Source organism: Eurosta solidaginis, unplaced genomic scaffold, assembly GCF_040869045.1.
Source record: "Eurosta solidaginis isolate ZX-2024a unplaced genomic scaffold, ASM4086904v1 ctg00001803.1, whole genome shotgun sequence".
NCBI classification, from domain to species: Eukaryota; Metazoa; Arthropoda; class Insecta; order Diptera; family Tephritidae; genus Eurosta; species Eurosta solidaginis.
The window spans coordinates 1-10901 of NW_027137281.1; the positions used below are offsets into that span (position 1 = coordinate 1).

General features: G+C 37.6%; 1 protein-coding gene across 1 annotated transcript; it reads right to left on the reverse strand.

Moving 5' to 3' along the window:
* Positions 1 to 5182: 5182 nt before the first annotated feature.
* LOC137236327 (phosphatidylinositol 4,5-bisphosphate 5-phosphatase A-like) lies at positions 5183 to 9102 on the reverse strand. Its single transcript, XM_067758849.1, has 4 exons — positions 8968 to 9102; positions 7617 to 8406; positions 6468 to 7553; positions 5183 to 6388 (listed from the first exon to the last, which is right to left on the reverse strand). Exons 3-4 carry the CDS (start codon positions 7485 to 7487, stop codon positions 6296 to 6298), a joined length of 1113 nt encoding a protein of 370 aa, XP_067614950.1. The 5' UTR covers positions 7488 to 7553; positions 7617 to 8406; positions 8968 to 9102; the 3' UTR covers positions 5183 to 6295.
* Between the last annotated feature and the right edge of the window lie 1799 nt (positions 9103 to 10901).

The following is a 10901-nucleotide window of genomic DNA, read 5'->3' on the forward strand; positions in this document are numbered from 1 at the left end:
AATCAAAACTGCTAGCTACTTTGTCTTAATTACTCATATAAGCCCTGTGCACTGCTTTAAAGTTTTTTTTGGCCTTCAATTTAAGTTTTCTCATCAATAAATTCAATGTACTAACCGTAGATCCAAGAAAACTGTCGTGGCATATACTGTAGCTGAGAAATACAGTTTGTTTAATTTGAGTCACTAATTAAGTTAGGTAATTCTATACGACAGCATGACACTCTTAATACACGTCCAAAAATATCAACAGAGGTATGAAAAGACCCGTTTTGGAGTAAATTTTTTTTTAATCAAAACTGCTAGCTACTTTGTGTTAATTACTCATATAAGCCCTGTGCAGTGCTTAGCTTGTTTGTCGACTATTAACGTAATCACCGTAGTTGAGTTGTCAAGTGTGTTGCTTTAAAGTTTTTTGCCCTTCAATTCAAGTTTCGTCATCAAGAAATTCAATGTACTAAGCGTAGATCCAAGAAAACTGGTGTTGTTGTTGTTGTGGTGGCGATAAGGCTTTGGGGAGTGTTATCGATGTGATGGTCCTTTGCCGGATACAGATCCGGTACGCTAGCCCGACCATCTCGGGAACGATTTATGTGGCCACATTAAACCTTCAGGCCGTCCCTCCCTCCCCACTCCCAAATTCCATGAGGAGCTTGGGGTCGCCAGAGCCTCGTCTGTTAGGGAAACGGGATTCGCCGCTCGAAGTGAAGTTGACAATTGGGTTTGGAGAAGCTATATATTGCGCTGGCGGCCTGAAAAGGTTGCGCTACACAACCCCTTGAAACTGGTATTTTAGTCGCCCCTTCCGACAGGCATACCTACGGCGGATATATTCCATTCTATTTTCGGTTTTTTGGCGATATCTTTTGAACGAGCTAAAATTTTAATTTTCCGCCTTGTGATTATTGTTGTCAATACGCGTCTTTCGACCCTCTCTCAATATTTTTTGACGCGTATTAGCAGTGTCATACTATCGTATAGAATTACCTTAAGTTAATGCATAATTTGAAATGAACAATACCTTTTTTTTATACTCAGTTGAGCAGAGCTCACAGAGTATATTAAGTTTGATTGGATAACGGTTGGTTGTACAGGTATAAAGGAATCGAGATATATATAGACTTCCATATATCAAAATCATCAGGATCGAAAAAAATTTGAGTGAGCCATGTCCGTCCGTCCGTTAACACGATAACTTGAGTAAATTTGAGGTATCTTGATGAAATTTGGTATGTAGGTTCCTGAGCACTCATCTCAGATCGCTATTTAAAATGAACGATATCGGATCATTTCCCACGCCCACTTTTTCGATATCGAAAATTTCGAAAAACCGAAAAAGTGCAATAATTCATTGCCAAAGACAGATAAAGCGATGAAATTTGGTAGGTGAGTTGAACTTATGACGCAGAATAGAAAATTAGTAAAATTTTGGACAATGGGCGTGGCACCGCCCACTTTGAAAAGCAGGTAATTTAAAATTTTTGCAAGCTGTAATTTGGCAGTCGTTGAAGATATCATGATGAAATTTGGCAGGAAAGTTACTCCTATTACTATATGTACGCTTAATAAAAATTAGCAAAATCGGAGAAGGACCACGCCCACTTTAAAAAAAAAATTTTTTTAAAGTAAAATTTTAACAAAAAATTTCATATCTTTACAGTATATAAGTAAATTATGTCAACATTCAACTCCAGTAATGATATGGTGCAACAAAATACAAAAATAAAAGAAAATTTCAAAATGGGCGTAGCTCCGCCCTTTTTCATTTAATTTGTCTAGGATACTTTTAATGCCATAAGTCGAACAAAAACTTACCAATCCTTTTGAAATTTGGTAGGTGCATAGATTTTATGACGTTAACTGTTTTCTGTGGAAATGGGCGAAATCGCTTGAAGCCACGCCCAGTTTTTATACACAGTAGACCGTCTGTCCTTCCGCATGGCCGTTAACACGATAACTAGAGCAAAAATCGACATATCCTTACTGAACTTAGTTCACGTACTTATCTGAACGCACTTTATCTTGGGATAAAAAATTAACGAAATCCGACTATGACCACGCCCACTTTTTCGATATCGAAAATTACGAAAAATGAAAAAAATGCCATAATTCTATACCAAATACGAAAAAAGGGATGAAACATTGTAATTGGATTGGTTTATTGACGCAAAATATAACTTTAGAAAAAAACTGCAAAATGGGTGTGACACCTAAGTAGAAAGTAGAAGAAAATGAAAAAGTTCTGCAGGGCGAAATAAAAAACTCTTGAAATCTTGGCAGGTATTACATATATAAATAAATTAGCGGTATCCAACAGATGATGTTCTGGGTCACCCTGGTCCACATTTTGGTCGATATCTGGAAAACGCCTTCACTTATACAACTACCACCACTCCCTTTTAAAACTCTCATTAATACCTTTAATTTGATACCAATATCGTATAAACATATTCTAGAGTCACCCCTGGTCCACCTTTATGGCGATATCTCGAAAAGGCGACCACCTTTAAAACGAAGGCCCACTCCCTTTTAAAAATACCCATTAACACCTTTCATTTGATACCCATATCGTACAAACAAAGTCTAGAGTCACCCCTGGTCCACCTTTATTGCGATACCTCGAAAAGGCGTCCACCTATAGAACTAAGGCCCACTCCCTTTTAAAACCCTCATTAATACCTTTAATTTGATACCAATATCGTACAAACATATTCTAGAGTCACCCCTGGTCCACCTTTATGGCGATATTTCGAAACGGGGTCCACCTATAGAACTAAGACCCACTCCCTTTTAAAATACTCATTAACACCTTTCGTTTGATACCCATATTGTACAAACGCATTCTAGAGTCACCCCTGGTCCACCTTTATGGCGATATCTCGAAAAAGCGACCACTTATACAACTACCACCCTCATTAATACCTTTAATTTGATACCCATGTCGTACAAACAAATTCTAGGGTCACTCCTGGTCCACCTTTATGGCGATATCTCGAAACGGCGTCCACCTATGGAACTAAGGATCACTCCCTTTTAAAATACTCATTAGCACATTTTTTATACCCATATTGTACAAACGTATTCTAGAGTCAACCCTGATCCACCTTTATGGCGATATCCCTAAATGGCGTCCACCTATAGAACTATGGCCCACTCCCTCATAAAATACTCTTTAACGCCTTTCATTGGATACACATGTCATACAAACACATTCCAGGGTTTCCCTCGGTTAATTTTCCTACATGGTTATTTTCCCTTATGTTGTCACCATAGCTCTCAACTGAGTATGTAATGTTCGGTTACACCCGAACTTAACCTTCCTTACTTGTTTTTTTTTTTTTTTTGATTTTGATACTCCGTGGCCATTCATGACTCAGTTGCTAGAGGTTAGTTCTCCAATGATGACATAGTTTTGACACTCCCAAATTTAAAAATCTGGACGGGTTGCTTTTACTAAGTAATGAAAATGGGGAGTAATTCAATCCCCCTCAGCGAAAATTGTAGCAGAAAAGTAGCTTTAATAGTTTATTAGGTTTTGGAGGAAATAATTAAATATTTCGTGAATTGATAAAGAGTTATGTTGGTTTGGTCATTCATCTAGAATTTGTTTGAAGAATGCTGTGCTTCAGAATTTTATTCAAAAATACATTATCTCAAAATTTGTTTCAAAAACTCCCCGTCTGAGTATAGTTCAATCCATTTTGACATAAGAGGGAGTTAATGAAAATCATTCTGAGATAAGGCGTTCTTCAACCTAATTCTGATATAGGGCGTTTTTGTGACAAATCTTCGGGGAGTGTTTTTAGCGTTAATACAACAGCAGGTATGGGTGTCGTCTCCTAATGCATCTTTCCAGAAAGCATTATTCGTCTAGTGAACGGGGGATAGATGCTCAGAAAATGTTCAGCCGTCACATCCCAATCAAGGCAGTGAGGGCACACTCGGTTTTCAGGGACGTCGATAACAGTTATTAGTCTAACTATAACAACATACTGGGCACAAATTCAATATGCATCTTAACAGGTATCATTACTAAGCAGGTTGATGGCAAACATCAGAGGACCAACAAAAAGCAAGAGAAAGCTGCAAGTGGGCATCACCCTATCCAACTTACTGTACGTCTCCGAACTGTGGCAAACACAGAAAAGTCGTTAAGACAGCAGGGAAGAAACTTTAAGGCTGTGGCAAGAACGATGGTCAAATGAACAACGGCAGATGGACAGCGAAATATATCACAGATGTTGAAGCATGGAGCACCAAAAGCTTTGGTAAGGTAAATTACTATGTTACCCAAACGGTTTCTAGACATGGGTACTGCAAAAAGTACCTGCACAGAATAAAAAAGGTCGAAGATCCTAAGTGCGTTTACGGCGATGTAGACAAGGACGATGCCGACCACACTTTCTTCTAATGCTCGCAATGGGGCCAGAACCAACAAATGCTCAAGGAAAGAGACGGAACGTAAATATTTTTAGTTAGGTATGACCAAGCAGCAAGCAGTATAAATATAATAAGAGACGTCACTCGTTACTTAGGGTAATGTTTTTCGTTAGGGTAATCGCAAGTTTTTTTTTTTTGGGCGAAATGTGCATAAATGTCTTCTATACATTTCGTGGGGTATTTGTGTTTATTTTTCCAACTTTATTTAATTAATTATTTAATTCTCTTTCTAAAAATAATATTTGCCCAAGGTTCCTACACGGCATGGATAAATGCGAGACAATTAAAAATGTCCCTCGCAGAAAACATTAGACATACATTTTTTTGATTTCCAGCGAGTTACTCGCCACTCGTAGCAGACTGGTCGCTCTTATTTATTTATCCCCTTTGATTCGGCATCAATTTTTGGATTTCCAGCGAGTTACTCGCCACAAAACAACGAGTGACGGCTCTTATTATATCTATCCTCTTTGCTGAAGATAGCCGGCCCTATGCGCCGCCTTATTGAAAACCCTGTCCAGACGAACGGTTACTTACACACATATATGTATGTATTCCATACATGCTTGTACAGTACAAATACACGAACGAATCGTCTGGAAGACGAAACGATGGTTTGCTTCGGGATGCACAATGAGGCTTTTTATTTAAAAAAAAAAATATATATATATACATATATTTGGCCGAACGCCAATATCTATGCTTGATACACGCGTACACGTTGCGTTTGCACGTGAAAAAAACGCCTATCCTCGCTTAGATAATGCTTAGGAGACCCATCTAGCGGCAGTGGTTAAACAACTAGCTCCAGCACAGTGTGTACCGAAAAGCGGAGACACAACCCTCTGTTGTATTTCTGTGTATAACATATACCCTGCAAAAATTGTTGGATTACGTGTTCCATTTTCTTCATGTTGGAGTACTCTAACAATACTCCTATGCAATGCGTTTGCGGACCACCATCAGCCGATCATTGCTCGTTTTTTAACGACAGTGATCACGACACAATAACGATCGAACAGAGTTGCCAAAAGTAAAATATTGCATGCAAATAACTAATAATAAAATTTTACTTTGGCAACTCTGATAAAATGCAACAGCGCACTGGTTTTATGTATAAATATTATATTAGTTTCTTTATTCACGCAAATGCTAAATAACATAAGAATATTCGTAGTATAAAATACAAAAGTTGTATTGCCCCCCTTCATTTACTTTCATTTTAAATTAAATTCACTTCCATAATTCTTTCCGACACAATTCCTCTTTAGTACTTTGGCATATGATCCTCTGTGGGTGCTCCATGGAGTACTACAGTGAAAGTACTTTGAAAAGTACTCTCACGTATGTACTCTATGGAATACTCACAAACAAAACGAGAGTCGGATCACCTACTCCTCTCCTAGGACATCGCAATGTTAATTGGAGCACATTTTTTGTATGAATACAGATTAGATTTGGAGCAGTCCTATACTCCCAAAGGAGTATTCCTTACAATATTTATAGAGTACTCGCGTTTTTTGAAGGGTAGCTGAATCAGTTGTGATAGATAGTGGACGCGCATAGAATACACGAAATTAGTGCAGAGGGTGAAACGTGGACACATATTTCAGTTACATCTGAGTATAATGCGTATTGAAATTTAGTAGTACTAATTTTATGCGTAGCAATTTCAGAGGTGTATTTAAAGTTTGTCGCTTATCAGTCCATATAAAGATTAAGCGCAAACGTATATAGACGTGAAAAAACATAGCTAATAGAGAAGGAAAATAAATCTTATGCTGGCATAAATTTGTTTGCTGAGCACTTTGGCACTTATTACGCTCTCTTTGCCTCTCTCTCAAATAAATAGATCTTCTTAACATACTCGTCGTTCAAATTTAGTTTCTTTTTTTTGCTTTAGTTTTTTAATAAATTGGTGCGACCATTTCGGTATCAAGCTGCAGGAAGACTAAAAACAAGAGAAATAAAAACAAGTTGCCTTGTATAAATTTAATAAACAATAAACCTATAACAAATAAGATAGTTACATTAGCTAAGGGCGCTTCATTTCTACGGTCTCTATGCATCAACTCATACAGTTTATCATCTGTTTGCGTTTGGGCTTCAATTTTGTAGAGAAATTCAGCTGAGACAGGCTTATGATCGGACAGAACATAGTCTGGATGTGATTTATATGATAATTGTGTTATACCTAATACGATATCAGGATTACGCAACTCTTGTACGCGATGCAAAATGCGATCACACCATGCTGGACGTCGTTTCAAATCATACTCTGATGTGCCCTCAATGAATTTGAATGTGGGCGGGAAAGTGGGTAATTGTTCAGTGAGCAAGGCGAATGCTTCTTTGCCTTTTTTACGTAACAACAATAGTTGATCACGTTCTATTAACTCATCCAATTTACCCTGTTCCACCAATGAGCGTACATCCCGTGCAGAATCGGTGCCTGTTAAACGGAAGTTGAGATCACCGAACCAGAAAACGCAGTCATGATCAAATATGCTGCGATATTTGGATGTTTTATAATGATGATTATTTACTATTTGATTGTAATGTTCAATGCGTTTGGCCAACTTCTGATCATGCGCCGCTAAATGTGCACCAACAAAAGTCACACCTGTACCATAGAGAGTCATACGTATGCTTACCGCACCCTTATTACCCCACAAGCCTCTTAAACCTGTGCGCGTATTTTGAACTTCTACGTCTTTTATGTGAGGCTCATGTTTAGGTTGCACAAACATCATAACGAGTATTCCTTGTAGTTGCTCTGTGCTCACTTTTATATAATCGTATGGTATGAGATACTCACTCACTTTAAATGTCCATGGATCATCGTGAAATATGTTGAATAGCTGATTTTTAGCATGTGTACTAACTTCTTGCAGTCCAACAACATAAATATCTGGTAACCGCTGATCGGGACATGATGAAGTTCCGTCGAGCGAAAGGGCCCCCATCATAGATATGTCATCGGGATGATGTGTACCCACATTCCACGTAAGTATATATACGCACAAATTAGCAATTATGGATGCATCCATTTCTTAAATTTTTTTAATCAAAACTGCTAGCTACTTTGTCTTAATTACTCATATAAGCCCTGTGCACTGCTTTAAATTTTTTTTGGCCTTCAATTCAAGTTTTCTCATCAATAAATTCAATGTACTAACCGTAGATCCAAGAAAACTGTCGTGGCATATACTGTAGCTGAGAAATACAGTTTGTTTAATTTGAGTCACTAATTAAGTTAGGTAATTCTATACGACAGCATGACACTCTTAATACACGTCCAAAAATATCAACAGAGGTATGAAAAGACCCGTTTTGGAGTAAATTTTTTTTTAATCAAAACTGCTAGCTACTTTGTGTTAATTACTCATATAAGCCCTGTGCAGTGCTTAGCTTGTTTGTCGACTATTAACGTAATCACCGTAGTTGAGTTGTCAAGTGTGTTGCTTTAAAGTTTTTTGGCCTTCAATTCAAGTTTCGTCATCAAGAAATTCAATGTACTAAGCGTAGATCCAAGAAAACTGTTGTTGTTGTTGTTGTTGTGGCGATAAGGCTTTGGGGAGTGTTATCGATGTGATGGTCCTTTGCCGGATACAGATCCGGTACGCTCCGGTAACACAGCGCCATTAAGGTGCTAGCCCGACCATCTCGGGAACGATTTATGTGGCCACATTAAACCTTCAGGCCGTCCCTCCCTTCCCACTCCAAGTTCCATGAGGAGCTTGGGGTCGCCAGAGCCTCGTATGTTAGGGAAACGGGATTCGCCGCTCGAAGTGAAGTTGACAATTGGGTTTGGAGAAGCTATATATTGCGCTGGCGGCCTGAAAAGGTTGCGCTACACAACCCCTTGAAACTGGTATTTTAGTCGCCTCTTACGGCAGGCATACCTACGGCGGGTATATTCTAACCCCCTAACCCGCTGGGGGGCCAAGAAAACTGTCGTGGCATACACTGTAGTTGAGAAATACAGTTTGTTTAATTTGAGTCACTAATTAAGTTAGGTAATTCTATACGACAGCATGACACTCTTAATACACGACCAGAAATATCAAGAGAGGCATCAAAAGACGCGTTTTGGATCCAGGATCGCGATGTTGGGTCTATCAAGAGATATTTGCGAAAGAAATTCTAAATTTTCATGTGGTTGTTGTAATTTTGATGATTTTGATGTAGCCACAAAAAAAAAAACTGTGGGTAAAAGTGTTTTGCCACCCAGGTGTTGGACCCACCCAGGGTAATTTTTTATAAGCGCGGCCAAGGCCGCCAATGCAGAAAGGTGTTCTTCGCAAAAATAATATGGATTCCACCCCGGCTTCGGAGCGCTCCGGAGCCATTTTCGGTTTTTTGGCGATATCTTTTGAACGAGCTAAAATTTTAATTTTCCGCCTTCGGATTATTGTTGTCAATACGCGTCTTTCGACCCTCTCTCAATATTTTTTGACGCGTATTAGCAGTGTCATACTATCGTATAGAATTACCTTAAGTTAATGCATGATTTGAAATGAACAATACCTTTTTTTGATTTTGATGCTCCGTGGCCATTCATGATTCAGTTACTAGAGGTTAGTTCTCCAATGATGACATAGCTTTGACACTCCCAAATTTAAGAATCTGGACGGGTTGCTTTTACTAAGTAATGAAAATGTGGAGTAATTCAATCCCCTTCAGCGAAAATTGTAGCAGAAAAGTACCTTTAATAGTATATTAGTAGTGATAATAAATTTGTAAATGCCAACAGATTTTGGAGGAAATAATTAAATATTTCGTGAATTGATAAAGAGTTATGTTCCCATCCAGAATTTGTTTGAAGAATGCTGTGCTTCAGAATTTTATTAAAAAATACATTATCTCAAAATTTGTTTCAAAAACTCCCCGTCTGAGTATAAGTTCAATCCATTTTGACATAAGAGGGAGTTCTTCATAAGGCGTTCTTCAACCTAATTCTGATATAGGGCGTTTTTGTGACAAATACTTAATTGGGAAATTTTTAAAAAATATTTTGAGTTAGAACGATGTTGAACTGGCAGATGACATGGTGATACTCTACTCAGCAGCCGCAATATACTAACAAAAAAAGATATAAAAGAAAATGGCTTATTGTCTTAGAACTTTATATTCCGGCATTGATTTTGCAAACAGAAAAGTTGAGCTTTTGTGCGGAGTTTTCACCTTTTTATTCTGAAATTTCGGAAAGATCTTTTCCGTTAAGTATTAATGGAAGTGTTCCGGATAAACCGTTAATTTAGATTATTGTGAAGGCGTTCGTTTGGTACTACCTCACGTGGTCCGAATAAGTATATACATATTATTCCAAATTATAATTAACATGCTCAATGATTATTCACTAATGACATTTTTACGTGAATCGATTTACTAGTCGAGTTTTTGACGTGGAATGATGAATTTTAAATTGGTTTAGGTTTCTTATGTTCATAGGTTTACGAAAACGCACTTTTCCCTGATGTCCGTACTTTTCATAAAATTACCATGTTCAGCTACACTAAAATATTATGGTTCAACTATATGGTTGGCTCATCTGTACAAAAACAAAATATGTTAGTTCAGATTGTCAAAATCTGCGTGTTGGTGTTGGTGCGAATGGTATGGAATGGAAACATAAAACTTAGCAGTTTGTGTATGTTGTAAGAAAATGTTGCCAATGTGTTGGTTTCATTTTTAGTTTGTCATCTCCTTTTGACAATCCTATCGACCATGCAATGAAATAAATAAGCTGATGAGATGAGCCAACCATATAATTGAGCCATGGGCATAGTTAATAAATCCATCATAAAATTAAAAAAAATGTTCTAAGGAAATATGCAGTTCATTAATATATACATATATCTACTAGAAGAACGCAGAGAACAGTTAACGGATGTCAACTCGATTTGGGAGCAAAATAGCTGCAATTGTCAAAAATTTTGTCAGCCGGGCAAACCTCCAGTGATTGAATCGTGGTAGCCAGTAGTTTAAGTGCGAATTAAACTTCCTTAACCCTAATGCCATAGTCGTAACTATACCCGTATCCATAACCATCTCCAGATCGATTAATGGTGCCTTAACCTAAAAATCGTGAAAATTTCCTAAAAATGAAGAAAACGCAAAAAATTAGAAACATACTCCACAAAAACTAAGTCTCTTAGTCATAACGTATCCAAAACAATGAATGAAATCTACAAAAAGTTGTTAAATTCACCAACTCAAATATTTTTAGGTTATGGATATGGCGAGAAACCAAAAACCAATTGGTTGGCTATGATATGGTATGGTACCATTAATCGATTACATTGATTTCCATAAGGTTGGTTCGATCAGCTGTTTTATATGGTTATGGATAAGTCACCATTAATTGGCCCTTTAAGCCTACTTAAACAGCCAGGTTGTCATGCAAGTATTTCTTTTATACGCCGTTAATTTGTTTCGTTATTTCGGAAAATTTTCTTCTA